We start from the raw sequence: 27,523 nt of genomic DNA, 5'->3' as shown, positions 1-27,523 counted from the left end.
ATTTGAATGATGTGAAACAGGAAGCTATATAAAAATCTGGGCAAGATAATCTAGGTAAAAGGAACAACAAATTCAAAGGTGGTGGATGTGGAGACAATCTTGGTATGGTGGAGCAATAGGAAGGCCAATGTGGGCTATGAAAGCACAAGAGAAGATGAGGACAGATAGGTACACAGGGACCAGATCATGCAGGAGTTGAAACATTATGTGTTTCAGGAAGGTAAAGAAATGGGACAGCTTGGGTGGCTCAGCGGTTTAGCTCTGCCTTTAGCCCAGGGTGTGATCCTGGAGTCCTGGGATTGAGTCCCACATCGGGCTCCCTGCATGGAGCCTGCTTCTCCCTCTGCCTGTGTCTCTGCCTCTCTCTCTCTCTCTCTCTCTCTGTCTCAAATAAATAAATAAATAAATAAATATTTTTAAAAAAAGAAAAGAAAAAGAAATGTTGTGAGCAGGGAAGTGACTTGATATAACATATTTTATAAAGATTTCTCTGTGGGAAGTAGACCAAGGGACCAGGGCAGAGCAGGGAAAAAGAGAAGCAAGGACTGAGTCAAAGCCTTATGTAGTTGTTCAAGGAAAGGATGATAGATGCTTAACCTGGAGTGGTGGCAGAAGAAGTGTGAAAAGTGGTCCAATTCTGGGCAAGTCTTTTAGGTAAAACTAGTAGAAATTGCTGATGGATTGCATTTCAGAAAGGGGAAATAACAATGGTGCCCAGGGTTGTGGCCTGTGCCCTTAGGTAGAATGGTGGTGCCATTAAGAATGATCGGAGAGCCCAGAAATGAATCAGATTTGTGGAGAGAGGGAGAGAGGATCAAGAAGAGGCATCCAAGTGGAGATTTAGGGTTGCCACAGAGACAGCAGCTCAGGGAACAGGTGGAAGCTGATGGGGGAGATGTCAGGATATATGTATATGCCAGGTGATTGGATGAGATTTAATAGGGAGAGGGTATAGATAAGAAAGAGAAGAGGATTAAGGACTAAGCCCTGGAGCACTCCAATATTTATAATTTAGAAAGAAGGAAAGGAGCATTCGTTAACTAGTATTTAAGGAAAGATGGAAACCTGGGAAGTGTGGTGCCCTAGTTTTCAATGAATAAAGTGTTTCCAAAAGAAGGCAGTGAGTTCCTGTGTTGAATGCTTACTCAACTCAGAGATCTAATAAGATGGCAATAAATGTTTTGAGTACAACAGGGGTTGCTGATAACCTTGGCAAGAGCCATCTTAGTTTTTAGACTAGTGGGCATGCAGGATGAGAATGATCTAGGTGAGAGAGAGAAATTGATGCAGAAGAGAAAGGTTAATTGTAGGAGCAAGATAGATGAGAGAAGAAGAGGGAGAGGATGGGGCACTGGCCTTAGAAGGAGCAGTTTGGTGACACAAGGAAGGACAGAGTGTGTGGGGCATTTGATGGTGGGACAGGAGATGGTTATGGTCAGGCTCCTCACTTCTAATGGAAGGGTGTGTGGCCATCAGCTAAGACTGAAGGCAGGGAGAGAGGCTGGGTGGAGGTCTGAAACAAAAGGATAAGATGTGAAGGCTTCATTTCTGAGAGAGGAGAAGTAATTTTTGAGAGAAATATCACAAGGTATCTGGTTTGTAGTAAAATCTCTGGTCATTAATTTAAAGCAAGACCAGTGGTTTTGTCCCAAACAGCCTTTAAAACATCAAGATAAGAAGCTTTTGCACAGCAAAAGATACAGTCAACAAAAGTAAAAGACAACCTACAGAATGGGAGAAGATATTTGCAAATGACGTATCAGATAAAGGGCTAGTTTCCAAGATCTATAAAGAACTTATCAAACTCAACACCAAACAACAAACAATCCAATCATGAAATGGGCAAAAGACATGAAGAGAAATCTCACAGAGGAAGACATAGACATGACCAACATGCACATGAGAAAATGCTCTGCATCACTTGCCATCAGGGAAATACAAATCAAAACCACAATGAGATACCACCTCACACCAGTGAGAATGGGGAAAATTAACAAGGCAGGAAACCACAAATGTTGGAGAGGATGCGGAGAAAGGGGAACCCTCTTACACTGTTGGTGGGAATGTGAACTGGTGCAGCCACTCTGGAAAACTGTGTGGAGGTTCCTCAAAGAGTTAAAAATAGACCTGCCCGACGACCCAGAAATTGCACTGCCGGGGATTTACCCCAAAGATACAGATGCAATGAAACGCCGGGACACCTGCACCCCGATGTTTCTAGCAGCAATGTCCACAATAGCCAAACTGTGGAAGGAGCCTCGGTGTCCATCGGAAGATGAATGGATAAAGAAGATGTGGTCTATGTATACAATGGAATATTCCTCAGCCATTAGAAACGACAAATACCCACCATTTGCTTCGACGTGGGTGGAACTGGATGGTATTATGCTGAGTGAAGTAAGTCAATCGGAGAAAGACAAACATTATATGTTCTCATTCATTTGGGGAATATAAATAATAGTGAAAGGGAATAGAAGGGAAGGGAGAAGAAATGGGTAGGAAATATCAGAAAGGGAGACAGAACATGAAGACTCCTAACTCTGGGAAACGAACTAGGGGTGGTGGAAGGGGAGGAGGGCGGGGGGTGGGGGTGAATGGGTGACGGGCTCTGAGGGGGGCACTTGACGGGATGAGCACTGGGTGTTATTCTGTATGTTGGTAAATTGAACACCAATAAAAAATAAATTTATTATAAAAAAAACCAATCTTGTTTTGTAAACCAAGGGATGTTGGTAAATTGAACACCAATAAAAAACCAAGTTATTATAAAAAAAAAAACAATCTTGTTTTGTAAACCAAGGGATGGTTCTGATGGTGGGGATTACACACCTGAGAGGAAGGAAGATTAGAACAATGGTAGGTGTTAGCAGAGGTATTTCCAAGAGTCAGGCCCTTGTGATGCCCAGGTCTGTGGGTACCTTATTCCTGATGCTTGGGATAGACATCCAAGCCCTGGGTTCATCTTCCCAGGAAAACCCTGAGCCCCTGGTGGCTCCATTTGGGGACAAGTCCACAGTAGCCTTTCATCCAGCTAGTACCTTCCTATTAAGTGAAGAGTAAGGCAAGTGAGCCTTAGTTGAACAAACATAAACTTCACCCATCACTTAGAATGGTAGCAAACACCTGTACAGCACTGGGCTAGGTACTTTTCAAAGTAATTTGTGCATTTTAACTCTTAATTATCCCAACTCCCTACGAGATAAATATTATTTTTTCTGTGTTTTACAGTTGAGGACACTGAGACAGAGATGTTGAGTGACATGCCCTAGTAAGGCTAGAATTTGGACCTGGACAATATGGTACCAGATTCTTGGGTCTCCATCTTAACCCCTGCTGTCTCTCATAGTTCTTATTTATTGCTGTGCATTTTCTATCTTGAAGATGGGTCATATAGATCAATTTTGATAGGATTCTAAAAATCTGGCATGATCATGATTTACATGAATTTTCCAATGGCTGAAAACAGGATAATAATATATCCTATTCTATGCCAAGTTATATCATCTGTACAAAAATTACAGTGTTCATGGGTTATGTTTTAACTAAGTTTACTTCCTTCCATCTCCACCATTATTGTACCAAATCTTGTTAAGATATTTAGTCTGAGCCCAAGTTTTAGATGTCAGCCTGCATTCAATTATGATTTCTGTTTGAATGTTCACTGCAGTTGCAGCTTAGCTGAGCATCAGATGTGCATTTTCTGCTAATCTAATGCCCTTATTTTTCTACTGTGCCACAGGTGATCATTGCTCTTTCCGAAAAACACCGTGCACACATTCCCTACAGGAACTCCATGATGACCAGTGTCCTAAGAGACAGTTTGGGAGGGAACTGCATGACGACCATGATTGCAACACTGTCTTTAGAGAAAAGGAATATTGACGTATGTTGGGGTTCTTTCTGGAGATCTCAATCTGAGTTTCTGTTGCTAGTTTATGAGATGGAGTTGAGGCTCCTGGGTGGGTTTCCATCTTTTCAGCTGTTTGGGATATGCTCTGGGTTATAAACACCCTACAGAGAGCATAGTTTTGGTTTATTTGCCAGCATTATAATTACCCCATTTGAAGAATGAACTTCACACAGCCTGGGAGATAGGAAGAAGGCTCATACACAAATTTTGGGAAGCCTGTTACTGGGTTAGTCATCTTGGCCAGAAGACATGAGTGAGGAGACTGATTAGCTTCTGTTCCCTTCTGTTCCTGATTACTAAGATACCTTGGAGGCATCTCTACAATGTGTCCTTAAGACACGTCACTGAGTGCAGCACACAGGATGCTTTTTCAGGGGCTGACTACTGACTGGCTTTCATGGGCTGTTTTAAAGTCAGCTTCATGTTTTATGCATTTCAGTTCAGTGCTTGGAATCCAGACTTTCTCCAGAAGAGGAAAACAGGAAGTGGCAGGGTGTCTTCCAAAACAAGGCCAAGCCCTAAGTGCATTCGAAGATGCCTTGAAAAGCCTCTTTTTGGCCTGTTACAAATGTTTATTTTATAGTCTTTCATGTTTGTGGATTATAATAGTACCTGCTATGATTATGTTTTATATATGTGGTTCTGGTTTAATAGATCAGTACTTGAAAAATACATATCAGTCACCACATAGGAGCTCATGATCTCCCACATTTTTGGTACTGGTCATTTTACAAAGCCAAAATAAAACTGTAACAAAATGATGTCCTAGAGCAAAGATTCCTAATTTGGAGGTATGTTTCTTCATTGTGTTTTGTACATGTCACTCTTTAGGTGTGCTTCTTTCTTCTGTGAACAAAAATTAGTTGTTATCTCTCTGAGCCATAACATTTTAAGGAGTTATTTTGCTTTCTAGGAGTCTATATCGACCTGCAGATTTGCACAACGAGTGGCACTCATAAAGAATGAAGCCGTTCTTAATGAAGAAATCGATCCCAGATTAGTAAGCAAATTTGAACTTAAACTATGTTAGAAAAAAAAATCAAAGTAGATCAAAAATCAGCAAAATTCAAGAGGCATGTCCTTTGTACTAGGCAATGTATTAAATTTTGGAAACATGTTAATTTATTTAATTCTCACAACTTTATGAGTAGATATCATCTCCATCCCCACTTTACAGATGACAAAACTGAGGCATAGAAATGTTAAATAATTTGTTGAGAGTCACAGCCTCCTATATGTGACAGAGCCAGGATTCAAGTGCAAATGATCTGACTCAAGGGCCTCCCACCTGCAGTCCTATCAGTCCACTCCTAGAATGTGTAGTGAGTCCCGAGGACATGTGCTATGCAGTCATGGCTAGTTATATTTACATGCAGGTGGTACCCTTTCAGAAAATACCAGTTTAACAATCTAGAGATAATAATAATAGACCATCTTTTATAAAAGCTAACAGAGAGAAAGAAGTTGTAAAGGTTATATAGTTGAACCATATTTAGCATAACTGTCCTGTTACTTTAGAGATTTAAAAAGTTAATCATTGGGGCACCTGGGTGGCTCAGTCAGTTAAACATCCAAATCTTGATTTTGGCTCAGGTCATGATCTCAGGGTCCTGAGATCGAGCCGTGTGTTGGGCTTCAGGCTTAGCAAGGAGTCTGCTTGAGAATCTTTCTCTCCCTTTCCCTCTGCCCTTCCTCCGGCACTTGTACACACTTGCTGTCTCTCTCTCTCTCTCTCTCTCTAAAAATAAATAAATAAATCTTTAAAAAAAACTAATCATTGGTTGAGTCCATGGAAAAATAGCCAAACTTCTAGTTTTATAACAATGCATCCTGCTATATTAGAGTGAATTTTTTTAAAACAAAAATATTTGCAAGTTCCATGACTCAGATCCTCATTTTAAATGCAGATGTTTTCTCTCTATTTTGTTAGTCTTCTCTAAATTAAATATAACATGGAATCAACTTACACCAACATTGAAAATGTAGAAATTAAATATTTTAATTTTGAACATTGCCAAATTAAGATTATATTACTTTTCAAATCACTCAGCTTTTAAAATTTTCTCTAGAACATAAGCTGGTGTAAGCTTAGCAGTATGTGTTATATAAAGGGTGTGAAATCTCACCAATAATGTTTCATTTATAAATTTCTCAAATTCCAAAAAAAAGCCTTCTCAAATTCTCTATTACTCATATTAATTGTTTCCTTTTGATTTTTGCTCTGTATCCCCTGAAACCATTGCACAGACATATAAAGACAAAAGAGATTAAAAGAGTAATGAGGTTATTGGCTTTACCCTGCTTTCCTCAGGAGCCTGAGCTGCTCAAATGGAAATCTTTGGAGAAACCAAATGGGTGAGGCAGGGTCTCTTTCCAGGACAGGTCTGGTCAGACACCAGCATCACACAGTGCCCTTACTGGAAGCAGGAGTCAGAATTCAAAGGCATCAGTCAAGTGGAAGAGACCTCATAGGATGAATTCTTCTGCCATCCGTGCCTCACCAGCAAGCAGCCCTGTATCATCACAGAGCAGCCTGAGAAAGACGGTCATGAGTCGTTAGCCCAAAAACAGAAAGTAGTGTGTAATTGAAGGAAAATGAACATATTAAGTGCTAGAGAGGTGTTTTTCTTTCTTTCTTTCTTTCTTTCTTTCTTTCTTTCTTTCTTTATTTATTTATTTTGGTGTTTTTCTTTAAATTTGGCTAGAGAGACTTTGAGGGAACTTGAGGAATGTAGAGAAAGGTGAACATTGTCATGTATTTGATGTAGGGCTACAAGAAATGTAAAGAAGAGAGAAACCTGAATCAAAGCTGACAGCTGCTAATTGAACAAATAGTGAGGCCTTCCTGGTGCACAGCAATCTGGCAATTGACAAGTATTATCTCCTGGTCTCTTTCATAATGGCTTTTAAAAACTGATATGACTTCATGACTTTATGGACAAAGCTTTTCTCAAGCACAGGTGGCAATTGTAAATTTGCCCTCAAAGCCACCCAAAACACAACTTGGATAGGATTTCCAATATTTTACTCTAAAACTCCAATGGCACAGGTGAATCCAAAGCCAGCCCTCTAGGATCGGGTTTGCCAGGGTTGTGATTTGCTCTCTTTACAAGTATTGATACCTCAGTAAGACAAGGTGATAGTAGAATTGTGAAGAGGCCAGAGTCTGTGGTGACTCAGCATGGGCCAAAATCTTCTAAGGATGGCTCTCATTCCAAAGTTTCTACAGTAATTTGATGGGAGGTGTGACTGTAATAATCTCAAAATCATGAAAAGTTGGCTTAGTTTTGAGATTTCTGTTTAGTAACAGAAGTTAATTTGGTTGTTAGATTTGAGTTTGAAAGCTTTAGTAGAAATAGAAAATATGTCATCAATATTAATTTAGTAGGGGGAGGCGATACAAACAAATGATGCATGCAGCTCCTGCCCAGGGATTTTCACTCTAGAGCTTGATGATTCTGAGTATGTTTCCGAAAAGAAGCAAACAACCCAAACCCACCCAATCCTGTTCATTTAAATGAAATTCTAGGAGCACTGACATATTCAAAATACTCAGTATCCTGTTCTTTGGAGCTTTTGGTCCTGCCAGTGTGGCAGAGATAATCTGAACCCCGCCTATATATAAAATTTAATGAGCACTTTTGAAATCTATGTCTGAGGTTGAATGAGGTAAGGGAATTCCCCAGGGCCCAAAAACAAAGCTGAAGTTGCAGTCGTTCTGGAGTAAAGGGGTGAAGGGAATCGTAAGAAAGACGTCAGAGTTGGAGCCCTGGAACCTTGGAAGATGGATGATGGACCTGACATCCTGTCTGCTTCCCAACATAAAACCAGTGCAAGAGTGAACCAGGAAGGAAATCGATCTGCCCACTGGCATAGGGAGAAGCTAGGGAAGCTTATCTGCCTTAGCTTAGACTTTAGGTGAAGCAAAATGTGGTTTCCCTCGCAATTTGAAATCCTAACTAAGGCTCTGCTTCACATGGGTTTGAAATTCAAACTTACAGACTCCCTTGGTCTGATAAACCCCAAGCCAAGAAGTTAGATAAATGAACAACAGAATAAATACAAAAAAGTAGAAAGACAGAAATTAAAAAGTATAAAAATGACTGAAAATAAAACCCAAAGCAAAGACACAGTGGAAAGGAGCAACAAAACTCAGTTTTTAGTCTATTAATAAAATGAGAAAATCTCTGGAAAGATTAATGAAGAAAAGAATAAAGAAGGCCAGAAATCAACTCAGCATTTGGAATGAAAAGGGGACTTAGCTATACATACAGTAGATATCTGGGATCCCTGGGTGACGCAGCAGTTTAGCGCCTGCCTTTGGCCCGGGGTGTGATCCTGGAGACCCGGGATCAAATCCCACGTCGGGCTCCCGGTGCATGGAGCCTGCTTCTCCCTCTGTCTGTGTCTCTGCCCCCCCCCCCTCTCTCTGTGTGACTATCATAAATAAGTAAAAATTTTAAAAAAAGAATTAAAAAAAACATACAGTAGATATCTTCAGATAACAATAAAATAGTTTGAATGACTTTATGGCAGTACATTTTACAACAAAATGTACAATTTCCTATAAAAACATAACACCGAAGCTAATGCAAGAAGAGTTTTGTTTTATTTTTTAAGAAGAATTTTTAAGAACATCAATAGATCTATGACTAATAAATAGACTCAATAATAACAAAGCTACCAAAAGGAGAGAAAAAAAAGAGGAAGAAAAGAAAGGGGAAAGGAGAGGTGGAAGGGAAGAGTGAGGGAGAGAAAGAAAACAGGAAGGAAGGATGGAACAGATTCCATGTTTTTTTAAGTTTATTAAATATTGAAGGAAGAATATAAATTGAATTCACCCTGCTAATTCTTGTTGTAGGAATTTTGTATTATGGTTGTATGATTATTTACTATGATATGTGGTATCATGAGCTATTTGAGCTCATTTTAAGAATTTAAAGATAATGTATCATTAGAAAACATGTGAATGTATATATCAAAAGAAAGAGCCATGGGAAAAATAAACACCATATTTCAGGTAATGGTAATGAGGGATTCATTTAGAGAAGGCTCTACAGAGAGGTTCAGGCTTCCAAAGTATCTGTAATGTTTTATTTCTTAAGCTAAGTAGTAGGTATATTGGTGTTCACTTAAGTTAAGTAGTGGGTTTACAAGACATCCTTTATATCTTTTTGTATATCTGAAGTAGTTCATAACAAAAGAAAATCACATCAATCAAGGTGATTCATCATATTCACAGTTGAAAAGAGAAAAAATTATATGATCACATCACTAGATGAAGAAAAGGCATTTTTAACATTAAACATTCATCCGTAGTTTGAAAAGACTCATCAAACTATGAGTATCAGTGAACAGCTTTAAAGTGATTAAGGGTATCAACCAAAAACTACAGCAAACATTTTGAAGGTGAAATGTTAGAAGTAATAAGATAAGAATGTCTGAAGCATTATACTTGGAAGTCTTAGGACAGAGACAATTAAAAAAAAAAGTATGAGGATTTGAAAAGAAGAAAGCATCTGTTGTTACTTGCAGACAATTTGATTGCTTAGAACATCTAAGTATATTTAATGATAAACAACCAAAACAATGTTCAGAAAATTATTTGGTACAAAATCCACACATAAAAATTATTCACCTTCCTATAAATCAAAAGCTAACAATTAGAAAATGTAATTTTACAAAAATTTCATTAATAATGGCAACAAAAACTTTAACATTCTAGGAAAAATATATAATTAAACATATATTTATAGAGAATATGATAGACCTTTATTGAAAGGTATCAGTAGGAAGCCATACTATGTTCATGAATGAAATAATTCAACATCACTAATTTGATAAGTCTTACCAAATTACCCTTACCAAATTTATTTCCAGTTAAAAATTGAGGAGGACATTTGGTGGAGTTTTACATACTGGGTCTCAAACTTATATAAAAGAACAAATGACTAAGAATAGCCATATCTATTTTGGAAAAGAATAAAATGGAAGGGGCTTGTTCTATCTAGATGTCAAAATTTCCTAAGGTATAATAATTAGAATAGCATAGTATTGCCACCTATATAGTCAAGAACATAATGTTTTTAACCAATAGCCCAGAAAAAGACACATTTATATGTAGAAACATGTTATATAAGAATTATAATAGCAAACCTTGCATGGTTAGTTGTATAAAAAATAAATTAGATCTATATCCCGTATTTTATACAAAACAAAGGTCTAGGGATCCCTGGGTGGCACAGCAGTTTGGCGCCTGCCTTTGGCCCGGGACGCGATCCTGGAGACCCGGGATCGAATCCCACGTCGGGCTCCCGGTGCATGGAGCCTGCTTCTCCCTCTGCCTGTGTCTCTGCCTCTCTCTCTCTCTCTCTCTGTGTGACTATCATAAATAAATAAATTAAAAAAAAAAAGGTCTAATGTGAAAAGCAAAGCTTTAAAACTTTTATAAGAACATATAGGGAAATATTCCTCTGGTTTTAGGTAAAATAGATTTTAAGAAGACACAAAAATGCAACTCATAATGGAAGAAGTCGATAATAAATATATTGAAACTTAAAATCTTCACTTAACAGAAAGAATGCCAGAAAATTAAAAACATGGTATAGATTGGAAGAAATCTATGTACCTTACATAAAACTAACAAAGGATTCAGGTGCTTGGGTGGCTTAGTCTGTTAAGCATCTGTCTTTGGCTCAGGTCATGATCCCAGGGTCCTGGGATGGAGTCCTGCATCGGGCTCCCTGCTCAGCAGGGAGCCTGCTTCTCCCTCTCCTTCTGCCTGCCCCTCCCCCTGCCTGTTCTCTCTCTCTCTCTCTCTCTCTCTCTCTCTCTCTCTCTCTCTCGCTGTCTCTCAAAGTAAAGAAAAATTTTAAATTAAAAAAAACTAACAAAGGATTCATATATAAAGAAACCTGCATGCAGATCAATAAGGAAGAATAAAACAACTCAACTGAAACATGAGCAAGAATGTAAATAAGTAATTTACAGAAAAGGAACCCCAAACAGCCAATATACATATGCAATGATAATCAACCTCCATAATAATCAGAAAATGCAGATTGGAACTAAATGAGGTACCATTTTACAATTTCCAAAGTGGCAACATTAAATTATCTGTCAACACTACATACGTGGTGAAGTAAATTTGGGGAAACAGGAAAGAATATATACATGTTGCTAATAAAGAATGTAAGTTTATACACCTACTCTGAAGAGCAGTTTAGCAATATTTACTAAAGGGAAGATGCGCATACTCTACAACCACACAGTTTTATTTCTAAGTGGACCCTATAGAGTGACTCACATATGTGCCCAGAGATTTATAGTGTTCACAGCAACACTGTTTATAATAGCAAAAGTGAAAATCCTAAATGTCCATCAACAGGAGACACGGATAAATTGTGATATATTCCTTTACTGAGATAGTATATATCCATGAAACTAATGAACTAGAGCCACATGAAGCAATATAAATAATCTCAAAAACAATGTGAGGAAGAAAAAACAAGTTGCCATTCCATGTGGTAGTAACATTTACATAAATTTAAAGCATTGCCAACGATACCATATATGATTCGCAATTCTACCCATCCAGATGGAGTAAATATATGAAAACATGCAGACAAGTGCTCCCCACTAAATGCAGTACAGTGGTCACCCCAGGAAGGACAGAAAGAGAACAGGAATTGTGGGCTCTGGTTATATAAGTAATGTTTTATTTGTTAAAATGAATTCTAGAACAATTTTGACAAAATGTTAAGATTTCACAAAGCCTAGTAGTAGATACAGGTATGGCTTTTACATCATCTTCTGTATGTTTTTGTATCCTCACAATTGTTTGTAATTTTCAGAGATGTATGTTCTCTGTCACCACATTCCCTTTAATGAGGAGCTGACATTCATTCTCCCACCTTGCCATTTGTAGATGATTATACGCCTTCAAAAAGAAATCCAAGAACTGAAGGATGAACTGGCCATTTTCACTGGGGAGCAGAGGACAGAGGCGCTCACAGACGCAGAGCTCCTTCAGTAAGCCTGCAGACTTTTTTTTTTTCTTTTTCTTTAACAGTGAAAGTTTGTGTTAACTTCTTTGTTGGCCCTAATGTTATGAATTCACCTCAAAGCATGAAGGTCTCTGGGGACAGTCTGAAATTGCATTTAGGCGCCAGTTAAGAGTGGCGGCTTTCCATGAAAAGCTGGATAAGGCTGGCAGTGTTTTTGCCGCCTCAGCTTTGAGGAAGTAAAGAACAGAGCATATAAAGGATGGGAATATCCTTCTCATGCCAGCTGAAGAGAAGGGATCGTATAATAGTCAGGCAATTTTAAAACATACACACCAAACACTGGTAAGCTGTGGATCTCAGATCTGAAAGGAATTCAAGAAACGTCCTTTATATTAAAAAGCATCTTGCTGCAAGCACCAGTTTATCCCATGCCAAGGTAAGCTCTCTCCTTTAATAAATAGATGGCCCATGTATTATAGTTCAGACACGCAAAATGGGAATGAAAGCAGGGATTCAGGGCTTTTCTACAAGCGTGGCATCTTTCAGGGCCTTTTATATTTGCAGCCATGTGGCATATCGGTGGCACAATGTGGCTCTCATTCTCTCTCTGATCGTGAGCCACAGTGGTGAGCTTTCTTGTTGTTTCTTTGCAGTTTATGAAGCATTTGTGGAGTGAATAATTGGCTGGGCTTAGAAGGCAGTGATATTCTCTATTTCCAAATGAGAAATAGAGCTACACAAGATTTTTCTAAGGCTTTAGTATCATTTCACCTAATCCTCTCCCAACAGAGAAAATGGTAAATAATAGAGATGATGAAAGTATTTTCTTTAAACTGTTTCATGGCTGTGCCTGGAAGTAGGTCTAAAGCTTGAGGAGGCCTTAAGCAAGGTTTCCACTATAATCAAAGCTTTCACTCCTCTAGCATGCCATTTCGTAATTCCAGAACACTATGTTTAATAATAGGAGAGGGTCCTAAGCCTTTTCTTGCAAATTTGCTTTGTGGCATATATGCAATTAAAATGAAATATATTGCCAGAATTCACATTTTGAAGAATTCCCTGTCATTTCTTGAAATAACTCAGCATCGCTGAGATACAGAGAAACCCAAGTTGAAATTCCTTCACTCTGATGCTCCCTTCCCCTCAAAGAAAGGAATTACCATTACCTTTGAAGATAACTCTTCAGAATTTTGATCTTCAAGTCAGGGTTCAGCCAGGAAAACAAAACCGTACTAGGCCTCTCAACAAAAGGAATTTAACAGGAAATCTGTTGTAAGGAGATGATATTAAAAGAAATACACAGCACCCCAAAGATCAGGAACAGCAGGGGGCCCTATATCCCTGGAACCTGAGGGATGATGGTAGAAGCTTGTTACTAAAGCCTAAGACACCTAACTCTGGGAAATGAACAAGGGGTAGTGGAAGGGGAGGTGGGAGGGGGGGTTGGGGTGATTGGGTGATGGGCACTGAGGGGGGCACTTGGCAGGATGAGCACTGGGTGTTATGATATATGTTGGCAAATTGAACTCCAATAAAAAAAATTTAAAAATAAAATAAAGCCTAAGACTAGAGTTGACCAGCAGGAGCTAGCAGGCCCAGTGAGTGCTGGGCCAGCAAAGAGCCACAGATGCGATCAGAGGCATCATCCTGGCTGGGAGCCCTAGCTTCTCTCTCACACCATTTCCAGTCTTCCACCTGGGAGGCCCATTGGCTGAACTGGCCCAGAAAGCAAGTATTAGGAGAGTCAGGGAATGTAGTTTCCTGTGATACAGGGTCAAAGAGGGGAAAACCAGAAATTGGATCCAAGAGCAAAAAAGGGAAACAGCCAGCATACCAAATAAGTACCAAAGTTTTCTCTAATTCCAGTATATCCTATCTGTTGCTCAGGAGGCTCTGTTTAAGGATAAGATTATGCATGTGGTAGTTTCAAGATGTCAGTTCCCTCCACTGCACCAAATCTAAGAAATTATAGTACCGATACAAAGAAACATCTGAATATCTAGCCACACCTAAGAATAAGATATAAATCTCTTGAGGGACTAGAGGCTTCAAGGAATTCCTGGCAGATTGAAGGGTGGGGCAAGAGGAAAGGATAGACCAAGAACCACCAGGAGCACGTGACTGCAGGCTGGCAGGGGCTGGGGGAGGGAGGAGGGCTGGCCTTGGAGGGTTTAGTAGAGCCCTGGTGGTGGGAGCAGTTTGTCCTGTGAGTCCTATGCGTTCCTTCTTCCCTTCTCCACCCAGTGTTTATTTAGGTCAGAGTTTCGGATGGAGAAATAGGGAAAGGACCCAGGTAGCTGATGATATCCAGGATGAATTGGGGACCAGACAAGCTCTGAAGGCTTGTAAGGTTGTCCTCAACATTTCCCGTCCCCTGTTGCCACTGAAAACAGCAGGGAGCACAAGCAACCACCACTGCTCAGCCCCTCTTCCAGGACCAGCTGCCCAAACTCAGATCACAGAGAGTCTAGAAAAGATGAGCTCACAGTCGGAAACAACTAGAAGTACGAAGATGGCCAACTTGGAGAAAGATCAGGACAAGAAGCCTTTACAGCTTGGAAGGCTTCAGAACGAAACATGATATGAAGAATGATTAATATCTTTGGAGATGTAAATGGCATTACATCCATGAAACAACAGGATCTTTATTTTTATAAAACAGACTCAAGAGGAGATCTGAAAAAAGAAGAAATGTAATTGTTACCATTAAGAACTTAATGGATGGGGCAGCCTGGGTGGGTCAGCAGTTTAGCGCCATCTTCAGCCCCGGGGCGTGATCCTGGAGACCCAGGATCCTTGCAAGGAGCCTGCTTCTCATGCCTGTGTCTCTACCTCTCTCTGTGTGTCTCTCATGAATAAATAAATAAAATCTTAAAAAAAAAAAAAAGAAAAAGAATTTAATGGATGAAAAAACAGAAGGGCAAATTAGGTAGGAAGAGCAAGGTAAGGAATTCTTCCAGAGAAAAGATAAAGTTTAAAAGAAAAGAATCATAGAGAATAGCTCTAGATTTACCAATATCTAACAAAGAGAAGTTTATAAAGGAGAAATAGAGATAGCACAGAGGAACCAATGATTAAGGAAATAATATCTAAGAATTTCTTAGTGCTTAAAAAAGAAAAAAAGAAAAGACCAGAACAAAAGGGTTACCACGTGCTAAGCTGTATAATAATGTAGAAAATTTTTAGGACCTCAGAATATAAAAAAGAATCCCAAAAGTAATCAGAGAAGAAAAATATTAACAAGAATCTGATTTAGAGCAAACTTCTTATCCACCTTCTCTGGAAACAGGAACCTCTAGTGCTGAAAAACAAAACAGAACAAAACAAAACAGGACTTTGAATGGAGATTTCTGTATCTAGCCAAATTAGCATTCAAATGCGAATGTGAAACAAGGCATTTTTCAGACGTACTAACTTTGAGACAGTAAGTTAACCACCCTTCTCCCTTTCTAGAAGAGATTACAGCAGACTACATTTCACAAAAAGAAAAATGCTACCAAGTATAAAAAGCAATAAGGAGCAGATGTTATTTCTTTCCGATACTTAATATTGTATTATATTTACATTATATCTTTTACTAACTTGCCACTTCCCACATACACAGATGTTTCTGCTGAAAAGTTATTGACAACAATCAAATTTGCCATTCATAGGAGTTTTGGGGGGGGTCTACTGGAGAGAGATGAAAATGTGACAACCGATTTAAAATACTGAGAGACTCTTAGATGTAGTTGGTTCCCATTGATTCACAGATAACAAATATATAAATGTGGGTTGGAACAGATTCTATATAGACAGGATGCAGGGCCGTCATAGTTTTTCCGGGCAATTGGTTCATTCATTCATTCAACATTTATTATTCATCTAGTATTCACAAAACTCTGCCCGAGGCCTTGAGAGATGAGCAAAAGATGAACAAAACCTAGATTTGACTCTCAAGGGGTTCACAATTTAGTGACACCGATAGAGACACAAGCACAAGTAATCACGATGCAAAATGTGTTATGAGAAGATATAAATAAAACCTGAGATTGCAGAGATAGTAATGATTAATTTTGAGCTCAGGATCCTCATGTAAAATTAGTTCGCATGCTGGTGAGTAAACTTAAGCAGTTCCCAGTGAAATGATTTCTCTCTTGTCAAGACAGATATGCTATATAGCATTACAGTTTATGAATGATTTCTGATGGGCAGCTAGGAGAACAAACAGGGCAAATGTTATACCCACCCGGTCAAAACAAAGCCCAGCCAAAACAAAGCATAGGGTTTCATGGTGATCCAGTAACTTAGTGCTTGTTCTTACTGATGGTGAGGATTATTCAGATAATGTGGGTTTTTGTTATGACTTTCATTATATTGTTTTGACAGTTATGTTTCTCCATAATTCACTAGATTGAATACTGGCAGAACTAAAAATTCATCAGATTTAAAAGTCCTTTATCATCTTAAAGTAAAAGAGAAATTAAAATTCGCTGGAATGTGGCAGGACTATTTAATATCATTAGTCTGTGCTAATGACTTCTGGGGCCTCTGGACATTTATTCAGGAATAGGAATGTGAATCAGATTCAGTCTCTCATTGTGCCTGGACTCCCTGGATGGTGATGGTGGGAAGGGGATGGTGGTGTTGGAGACAGGAAGAGTCAGGGCTTGGCAGGACAAATGGCAGAAATGTAGTGGCTTTAGTCTGCTTCTCTGTCCTGCTGATTCCTGGCTTTATGCTGACTGGCATGGCTTAAGGACATTTCTATTAAGGATTCTGTGAAGGATGTCAGAAAGCAGATATTTTTTTTTTAAAAAAAGCAGATATTTAATAGATAACATATTCTACATTCTGTTATGTGCATTGGACACTTTGGAGATGTATGTTAATATCTAGACCTATCAAATTTTTTTGAACTATTTCCTAACATTTCAGTTCTTAATGTAAATATTTATTGCATTGACTTGGATGCTTCAACGGAAGAGGATTGCAGATGTCAGCCTCCAGTTATTGTGATATTTTTAGTTTACATCTTTTTTTTTTCGGCCCGTGTAAATTTGAAAAGAGACAGCTGGATGAAGGATGTATAGCCAAGTTAATGTTTATACAGAGCTTCTTGGGTGAAGATTTGATTCTGATTGATTCTCTAAACACATACCTCTTTCTTTCTCTGTAAAAAAAAAAAAAAAAAGCCTGTAGATCTCTGGCTAAGATGGAAGTATTATATCCTGGCCCAAGTCTAAATGAGTAGAATATTTTCTGCACAGCAACATTTTACTTCTGAGATGGAATTGAATTGACTCTCGAGGGCTCAAGTTTGCCCAAAGTAAGCTTTCAAACATCTGGATCCTTTTCTTTTTTCTGTTTTCCCAACAGCCTTATTAAGACATAATTGACATATAACATTGTATGAGTTTAAAGTGTATAATGTGATGAGTTAATATATGTATATATTGTGAAATGATTACCACAGTAATGTTAGTTAACACATATGTTATCTCACATCATTCACGTGTGTTTGTGTATGTGTGTGTGTGTGTGTGTATGCATGGTAAGAAGTTTAAGATCTACTCTCTTAGCAACTTTCAAGTACACAATACACTATTGTTAACTATAGTCACCATGCTGTATATTAGATCCCAGAACTTATTCATCTTATAACTGAAAGTTTTTGCCTTTTGACCAACATCTCCCTGATGCCCCCCACCCCTCAGCGCCTGGCAAATACCAGTCTACTCTCTGTTTCTCTGAGTCCAACTTTTTATTTTTCACACATAAGTGACTTTATATAATATTTGTCTTCCCCTGGCTTGTTTCCCTTAGTTATATTTTGCAAGTCAGTTAATCCTTGTATTTATTGAGCACCTGCTAAATACTCTTGTATTTATTGAGCACCTGCTAAATGCTAAATAGGTGCTTTTAGTTATTAAGGAATATAGGACACAGAAAATAACTCTAAGGAGTGAGAGTTTAAGTGGGGACATAATACATATACACAAATGTGTATATATATATATATATATATATTTGTGTGTTATATAACATATATAACACGGAATAAGATATCATATTAGTGAAAAGAATAAGTGGACACTGAGAATTGTAAAACCTTAATTATAGTTCTAATTCTACTCATATTAGGTTTTTAATGACTCTAGATTTGAGTTTCGTCATGTATAAAGTTAGGGAAATGGACTAAATGCCATCTGGGCACTCTTTCAGCTCCATGTTTTTAAATCTAATATCAGCTTATTACACATGGCTTAATAGTTTTTTACTCATTATCTATGATAAGAAAAAGCTAGATTATATGGGAATTCAGAAATGGGGAAGTCATTGCAGTTCTCACCATTGAGCAAGCTAAAAGAGTGATAAAGGATATCAATACGAAGCAGATACCACTCTAAGATACAGATGAGAGACCACATAAAGGAAGATGCTGAGAGGGAAAGAGTACTGTGTGTGTGTGTGTGTGTGTGTGTGTGTGTGTGTGTGTGTGTGTGTGTTGAGGGGGCAAGGAGCAGTGGGAACAAATCAGTATGGAGGCTTGCATATAAGAGGCACTAACTAGGAGGATCTGAATAAAACTGACCTGTCAGGAGCCAGGAGTTCTCCTGGAAGAACTGAGGAATAGGATTAGACACATAAACAGTGACCTCATGATGGGTTATGAATACTGTATGTAGAGCTACTATTTTATTTTACTTTATTTTATTTTACTATGACTAGGAAACACTGTACTTTGAGAGTATTGCAGTTCATTAATTTATATAATAATGTTTCATGTGCTCTTCCTTTGTACTAGGCACTGTTCTAAGTGCTAGAGATATAGAAATGAATAAAACAAAGCCTTTGCCCTCATTCTGATGGGGAGAGAGATCATACACATGATAAATAACTAAAATACAGAGCATTTCAGGGTGCAGAAAGTGCAAAGAGAAAAATGAAGCAGGAGTCACAGTTTTAATAGGATGACCATGAAAGAATTAGGATGAAGATTTTTTTCTTTATGATTACTAATAGCAACAAATAGATGTGACAGCAGCAAATAGAATGAGCAGGGGTGAGAAATTGGGATGATATTACCATTGAGTTTGGAGTGATGACGAGGAGTGATGACTAGTAACAACAGTGAAAACAGAGGAAGAGACAAGATTCAGTAGAAGTGATGGCTACAAATATAGAAGATAAAGAAGGGAGAATGGCAAAAGGTGAAGACTTAAGATGGATTATCAGAGATTAGGAAAAGAAACTGGTTGAGAATAAGAAATATTCAGTTCTTGACATGATGAAGGCATATACAATATCCAGGTTAAATTCTGGAACTTTAAAAGGCTGAAGATTTAAATTTTGGAGTGACTAGTATTGAATTGACATAATACTGAAGTCAAGTTCATAAACCAGCTCAGAAATTCTCCAAGCTGATTTGAAAGAGGCAGTAATTGGAATCAACAATACCACATCTCCCTACATTCAGAGTCACCATAGGCAGCTTGCCAACTGAATTTATCTTTTTACTTGGCCACATCATCCCCATTCCCTCCTTATGTTGATTCACATAGAATTAAATACTCCATTCATTGGTTATTTTCCAATGGGAAAAAAATACCTCCCTTTCTTTATGACTCATAGTGTTAATAGTAAACAGTGTAGAAAGATGAGACATTAAAAGGATAACAAGGGACTATTATGAACAACTTATAACAATGTATCACTAACTTAGATGAATTTGACAAATTTTTAAGGTACAGAAAAGAGAAAGACTGAATAGTCCTATATCTACATGAGAAACTGAATCCATACTAAGAATTTTCCAACATAGAAAACTCCAGACCCAGATAGCATCCCTGCAAATTCCGCCAAACATCTAAGGAATAAGTAATACCAATTCTACACAGGCTTTTCCAGGAAACAGAGGAAATAATTCCCAACTCATTTTACAAATATATTTATAAGAAAACTAGAAAACATCCTCTATGAATAAAAATGTTTAATAAAATATTTACAAATTGAGTCCACCAAATGCACAAAAAAACAATAAGTCATGACCAAGTGACCTGGATTATTCCAGGAACGAAAAACTGGTTTAACATTCAAAAATCAATCAATAAAGTTCACCTTGTCAACAAACTAAAAACAGCAATAACAAATATTTGATCATCTCAATAGATGCAGGCAAGTATTGTACAAAACTCAACATCTACTAATGGTGAAAATTCACAGTAAACTAAGAATAGATGGGAACTTCCACAGCTTGATAAGTGTCTCTACAAAAAAACTGTAGAGTTAATTTAAGATTTAATAGTGAAACAAGGAATCCTTTCCCCCCTAAAGTTGAAAATGAGGCAAGGATGTCCTTTCTCACCTCTTCTGTTCAACATCATAGTAAGAGATTAAGTCAGTGCAATATAGCAAGAAAAATAAATAAAACACATAAAGGATTCGAAAGGAAATAATGGAACTATCTTTATTCGCAGACAATATGTTTGCCCATGTTTTCTACATCCAGAAAAAAAAAAAAGGCTACTAGAACTAATAAATGAGATTGACAAGATTGTAGGATACAAGTTCAATATACAAACTCAGTTGTATTTCTGTATACTAACAATGAACAATTAGAAATTGAAAAAAAAAAGCTAGGATCATTTATAATATCATCAAAATCCAAAATACTTGGGTATAAATCTAACAAAATATATGCAAGATTTGTATGCTGAAAATGATAAAACATTGATGAGAAAAATTAAAAAACACTTAAATGCAGAGATACGTTGTGTACATGGATTGGGTTATTTAATGCTGAGATGTCAGTTCTACCAAAATTGATCTATAGATTTAATGTAATACCAACCAAAATTCCAGCAGGGTTTGTGTGTGTGTGTGTGTGTGTGTGTGCGTGTAAATGGGCAAGTTGCTTCTAAAATTCACAGGACTGGAACGCCTGGGTGGCTCAGCAGTTGAGCATCTGCCTTCAGTTTAGGGCATGGTCCCAGAGTCCCGGTATTGAGTCCCACCCACATCAGGCTCTCCTTGAGGATCCTGCTTCTCTCTCCATGTCTCTCATGAATAAATACAATCTTTAAAGAAAAATGCAAAGGACATAGAATAGATAAAAATGACTTTGTAAAATAAAAGAAAAATAATCCATACCTTACACTCTGTACAAACATTTATTTGAAATGAATCATAGCCCTAAATATACACTATAATATATAAAACCCCTAAAAGAAAAGATAGGAGAAAACCTTTGTGACCTTGAGTTAGGCAAAAAAAAAAAAAAAAAATTATAGGACATAGGAAGCACAAACCAAAAAGGAATAAAAAATTATTAATTGGAGTCCATCAAAATCTTAAAAACCTACTCTTTGAAAGAGGCTTTAAGAAAAATTTAAAAACACAGACTAGGAAAAAACATTTTCAAAACACATGTCTGACAAAGGACCTGTATCCAGAATATACTTTAAAAATGATCACGATTCAATAATAAACAATAATATGAACAAAATATTTGAGCAGACATATATCAGAAGATATACAGATGGCAAATGAGGACATAACATCAACATCATTAATCATTAGGGAAATCAAATTAAAACCTTAGTGTAATGATAACTATACAATTATTGGAATAGCTTTTTAAAACTAGTAATAGTAAGTGCTTTAAGAATGAGACCCTGAAACTTTCATACATTGCTGATGGGGATGATACACGGAGCCCCTACTTTGGAAAACGAGTTTTGCAACTTCTGATAACATTAAATGTAATACATATCCATAAACCTCAGCTGTACCATTACTAGGAATTTTTCTATGAGAAATGAAAGCATATGCCCACACAAAGGCTTCAACATGAATATTTACAGCAACTTTCCTCAAAATCTCCCAGAACTAGAAACACCCTAAACCAGTGAGTGGCTGAGCAAATGGTTGTACCGCCATACAATTGAATCCTATCCAGCAGTAAAAAATGGAGTGAGCTATTGATGCATTCAACAGCTTGGATGAATCTCAAAAACCTTATGCTGAGTAACAGAAGCCAGATACAGAAGGCTACATACTGTATGATTCTATTTATGTGACATTCTTCAAAAGGCAAAAGTATAGTAAGAGAAATCAGATTAGTGGTTGCCAGGGTTGCCGGTTAGGGGGAAGGAGGAATTGATTATAAAGGAGCAAGAGGGAATTGTTTAGGGTGATGGCAATATTCTGTATCTTGATTTTAGTGGAGATTACATAACTGTGCACATTTGTCAAAATGCATGGAGCTACACATATAAGAAAGGTGAGTTAAAAATTTTACTATCTATAAATTTAACCTCAACTAACCTGACCTTTAAAAAAACTTGAAAAATCTGTATGACAAAAGGTAATAGAAAAGTTAAAAATCAGTCATTATAGTATAGCAAAGCAAAGTAAAACAAAACCATACAGTGAGGGATTTCCCTTTAGGTAAAATTTTGCTGTGGCTCATTTAATCATAGAAACTTTTCTTTGACTCTAAGCCCCTCGGAGCTCACAGCATATTTTTTAATGACATGCACAAGTTGAGGGGAACTTCCTCAGTGTCCTGCTCTGCCACCAGACCGACAGGTCTGCCCACCTGCATCTGTCCCCGCTTCCCAGTGCAATACCGTGTCTTCTCTCCTGCGTTGCACTGCCCTTGCCCACTGATCATGCTCTCAGGCCCAGTCCCTTCTGTCATCTCAGGAACGTCCATTATCCTTCTTTTTTTTAATCTTCAAGTTTTTTCCCATATTAGAAAAAAAAAAAAAGACTCCCCCTTGGCCTGACCTCCCCCTCTACCTACTGCTTTTTTCCTTCTTTTAGCCCAGCTACTCCAAGAAGTTGCTTTGACTCATGGTCTCCTTTCCCTTCCATCCTCCTCAACACCCTCCGATCTGGCTTGTGCCCCCTCTACTCAAGTGTCCTAGTTACTGATGACCTATGAGTGGATAAACGTAATGGGTCTATTTCAGCCCTCATCTTTCATGACCTGTCAGCGGTGTTCCCTGTGATTAACCACCCACTCACTGAAACATTCTCCTCTTGGGACTTTGCCCTCTCCCAATAGCTCCTTGGCCTCCTTGGCAGATTCTCCTCCCTTCATGTTGCTGTTCCTCAAGGCACTGTCTTATGTCCTCTCCTTCCCTTTCTACTTTCTATTCTTTCCTAGGTGATCTCATCAACACCCACAGCCACCCTGAGGACCCCAGTTTATTTGGCTAGCCCACATTTATTCTTCTCTGAATGCCACACTTCTTGATCACATTGCCTACCTGCCAGCATGCTCTGAACTCAGCCTGCACCCAACTGAACTCTTGTCCATTTTTCTCCAGACCTGGTCTCTGCTGTTAGCCAGTGTGACAGTCAGTCACTTGGAAGTTACCTGTGACTCTACTATTCTTCCTACCTGCCTCCCCACCCTGCCCAAATCCAATCCATTTGTAAGTTCTATTGACCCTGTCTTCAAAACACGTCCTGGACTGTACCACTTCACACCACCTCCAAACCTCTGTCATCCTTTTACTACTTTGTTTTATGGGTAAAAATGGCATCATACTAGGTTTTCCTGAATCCACTTTGCTCCAACATTTTTTTCTGTGCAGCCCGAATATTCGTACAATTCTTATCATTTCACTCTTCTTCTTAAAACTTCTCAGTGACTTCTGACTTCCCATTGATCTCTGGAAGAAACCAAATTCCTTTCTATGACCTGTAAGTGTCTTCCCAGTGTGACCCTTTTCTGTGTTTTCAGCCACATTTCACATTCCTCCCCCCATTACCCCTAGGCTTCACCAGCACTGGCCTTTTAGTACCTTAAATGTTTCATTCTGTCTCTCCCCCTGGGGCCTTGGAACATGCAGCTGCCTCTGCCTTCTGACTGAGGTGACCTGTGCATGCATGGGGACGCACAAACATACATCTTGTTTTGCTTATTCTATTCCTCCTCGGAACCACAGTTTAAACTGTCCCTCCTCAGCTCATCTGTAGCCCCAACTACATCATGACAGGTTTTCATCTTTTCTGTACTTTTCCATCAGAACACTTACCTCTGGCTACAATCATGTCTGGGGTATTGTCTCCTTGTTATCTGTGTCCTCCACCACACTGAAAGGCCTCTGAGGCCATGTCTGTTTTCAGCGAACATACACGGCACCTTAATTTGTATCATTTTGTGGCACATAATCAGAAAATATGCAGTGAATATTAATACAGCAAGAAATAAGCATAGGCTACGTTAAAACGCCAGCAGCAAAAGCTTAAGAGCTATTGGACCAGTTCATGAGCACATAATCATGCAATTGGAGATATGGAGCTACTGCAATCCATGCAGGCTCGTGTCACCCTAAGCAAACAAGGCCCTTGTTCCGTGTACGTTTTACCAAATGGAAAATGGTTCCTGCAATGATAGGGTCACTCCTACTCCTACTGAGTGGGGTCCCCAGATTCCTCTTGCTGTGCTTAATGCTCCTGATGGGAAATAATGCCATCCTTCTGGACTGAGACAGTTGGTAAAGCTGGCAGCTGTGCTGGAGTTGGCCCTCAGGCCCTCAGGCCTCTGTACCAAACAGAGGGCAGGCCTTCACCTTCTATCTTTGGGGCTGTCTACACTCTCTATTTGGGCTTACTTGGAGATTGTTATCTGATGGGATTTCTTTCTTTATTCTTTGTCAAATTAAATAATTTAAGACTAACTATAGTTTAAAATCAAGCACAGGGGATCCCTGGATGGCTCAGTGGTTTGGCATCTGCCTTCGGCCCAGGGTGTGGCCCTGGAGTCTCGGGATGGAGTCCCACGTCAGGCTCCCTGCATGGAACCTGCTCCTCCCTCTTCCTGTGTCTCTGCCTCTGTGTGTGTGTGTGTGTGTGTGTGTGTGTGTCTCTCATGAATAAATAAATAAAATCTTAAAAAAAAATCAAGCACATTGTATTATCAGACCCACAAACACAGAATTTGTCTCAAAAGAATGGATTTATACTAATAAAAGCTTATGATATCCAAACTTATATGTAAATAAATATACCTGAAGGAAGAGTCCTAAATCCTCATTTTCCTACCAATTGAATCTCACTTTGAAGTAATTTATACTTGTATTCACTCTTTCTAGTGAATAAACACTGGTTGAGTACTGATGGTACCATGCCAGGTGCTCTGTTAGGACCTGGGAGGCTGGCAGTGGGGAGCCAGGGGTAGATGACCGACATGCTTGTTGGTGATGCTGAGCTGCTATCAAAGATGCTCAGGGCCAAGAGGGGGAGGAGAGTTTTTGTAAAGGGAAGGGGAAGAGGGAGGGCAGACTTTATAGAGGAAGTCGGAAGATACACTGAAAACCCATCAGTGCTTTCATCTTCTCCCAGTAAGCATTTCAAGGTGACTTCAGAAGTCATTTCCACCACAGTTAACTTGAAGTTCAATTTTTTTCTATATTCGACGAGTCTAATAAAAGTTTAATTGGGTTCAGTTTCTCAATTTGCTTGAACTGGATTAGAACCATAAAACAGATTTCAACTCCAGATATTGTGGTTCTCCTAAACCTAAAATTTGATAACTTGCTCCCTGAAGTATGGGACAGAACAATTAAAATCAAGACCATCCGATATAATTTGAGATATACCATCACCATGTTGGTAAGTCTTGTACTGCACCCTCAGACTATTCCAGAAATGAGATGAAGCAAACAAACAAATAAATCCCTACAATATTGGCGTTAATACAGTTCTAGTGAGAATTAGATACCAAACCAGACTGTCTAGGACAATCTCTTATCAGTACTCACATCTGGACACTTTATCCTTTTTATCCTTTTTATATTCAGTTTATTTTCACTGGCCTCCAGAGTGGTTTTATTTGTCAAGCCACTATTAAAAATAAGTTTCAAAATCATAACTTATTTGTGTAAATTCTCTGACATGATGAGCTTTCCTGATTGTTCTCTGGAAGAGTCTTCACTGTGGAGACAGGGAGGAAGGGATTTCAGGAAAGTATGCTCCTCAGGATGGGAGAGAGAGAAATAGAGAGGAGGTTGTGGAGAGAAGGAGAGAGAGAGAGAGAGAGAGAGAGAGAGAGAGAGAGAGAGAGAGAAGCCCAGGCAGGAGTCTGAACAATCTCTTGAAAATTGTTTGAAATATGACTTACCTCTTTCCTATACCAGATTGCTCATCAGAAAATGAAAAACCCCAGGCACCTGGATGGCTCAGTGGTTGAGCATCTGCCTTTGGTTCAAGTCATGATCCCAGGGTTCTGGGATCAAGTCCCACATTGGGCTCCCCACAGGGAGTCTGCTTCTCCCTCTGCCTCTCTCTGTGTGTCTCTCATGAATAAATAAATAAAATCTTAAAAAAAAAAAAAAGGAAAATGAAAAACCCCAAGAACGTTTGTGCCTAATTTCTTGTCATTATGGATGAAATTATCCCAATAATAATGATAATATGGACTATCTCTGACTCTTCAGAATCTCTTCCCAAGACCTGCAGGGGCCACAATTGGTCTGGCCCCTGGCAACTGCTAGAGCCCGCTTCCCTCCCCTAACCTTCTCCCTCACCCTGGCCTCTTCGCTGTCCCTCCACTGAAACGCTCCTCCTTCACTTCATTACTCAAATATCATATTATCAGGAAGACTTTCTTCCCAGGCCACCTTATCTAAAACACACTTTCCCCTGTTAGTCTCTATCCCCTTTATGCTGAGTCATTTTTCTTTGTAACAGCAACAGCATTTTTAATGTTTCATTATCCATTGTCTATCTCTGCCTATTTTGTGAGGACTTGGGTTTTATCTGTGTTGTTTGCCATTATGTCCCTGTCACCTAAAACAGTACTTGGCCCATGAATATAAATAATGTGTTGAATGAATTAGTGAACTCTCTCAGGGTCTAAGTTCCATCTCTGGCTTTTTTTTTTTTTAAGACTTTATTTATTTAGAGAGAGCATGACTGGATCTCTGGAGACTCCATGCTGAGCACAGAGCCCAATGTGGGGCCTGAACCCATGACCCTGAGATCATGACCTGAGCTGAGATCAAAGAGTTGGATGCTCAACCAACTGAGCCACCCAGGTGTCCTTTTGCCTTCTTACCTCTCTAGAGCCTCCACTCAGAGCAGCCCCAGGGTATTGGGTGTGAGCAGGTACCCTCAAAACTAATCTCTGTTGATAGAAAGCACTTCTTGACATTCCTATTCAACATTATTGGTTTGGGATCCATGTGTGCTTGGCCTTTTAAGGATTTATGAGTGTGAATGATGAGGAATTATTTGCAATATTCAGAATTTTGCCCAAAACTCTTTCTTGAACTTTGTCCAGAGTCACTGAGATGAAGCAGAGAAAATTTATTGGAATGAACTGAGTCATGAATTCTAATCATGACCTGTCTTCTAGCCTATGGAGATGCACTATCTTAAAATGATCACTCCACCCTCAATTTTCTAATTTTACATATATGACCTTGGGCAAATTATATCATCTCTTTGTGTCCCAGGTATTAATCCGTTGTATGAGAGGAATAATGGTATCTCACCACAGTGCTGTTATCCTCATAAAGAAATCCATGTTATACACTAAACACAGTTTATTATTATTATTTTTAAATTATTATTATTTCCCTATGATTCTTGGTATAATTTTTACTGG

At 38.6% G+C, this 27,523-nt stretch overlaps 1 protein-coding gene across 1 annotated transcript in view; it reads left to right on the top strand.

Moving 5' to 3' along the window:
* The window catches only part of KIF6 (kinesin family member 6), a 375,439-nt gene that overhangs the window by 131,121 nt on the left and 216,795 nt on the right, over positions 1–27,523 (top strand). The window contains exons 8-10 of the mRNA XM_055329543.1: positions 3,740–3,883; positions 4,824–4,910; positions 11,838–11,941. Of these exons, the coding sequence (XP_055185518.1) occupies positions 3,740–3,883; positions 4,824–4,910; positions 11,838–11,941 (335 nt within the window). The remainder of the gene's footprint in view (positions 1–3,739; positions 3,884–4,823; positions 4,911–11,837; positions 11,942–27,523) is intronic.

The sequence above is a fragment of the Nyctereutes procyonoides genome, unplaced genomic scaffold, assembly GCF_905146905.1.
Source record: "Nyctereutes procyonoides isolate TBG_1078 unplaced genomic scaffold, NYPRO_anot_genome, whole genome shotgun sequence".
NCBI classification, from domain to species: Eukaryota; Metazoa; Chordata; class Mammalia; order Carnivora; family Canidae; genus Nyctereutes; species Nyctereutes procyonoides.
The sequence above is the reverse complement of the archived record's forward strand: the minus strand, read 5'-3'. Positions and strand labels throughout refer to the sequence as shown.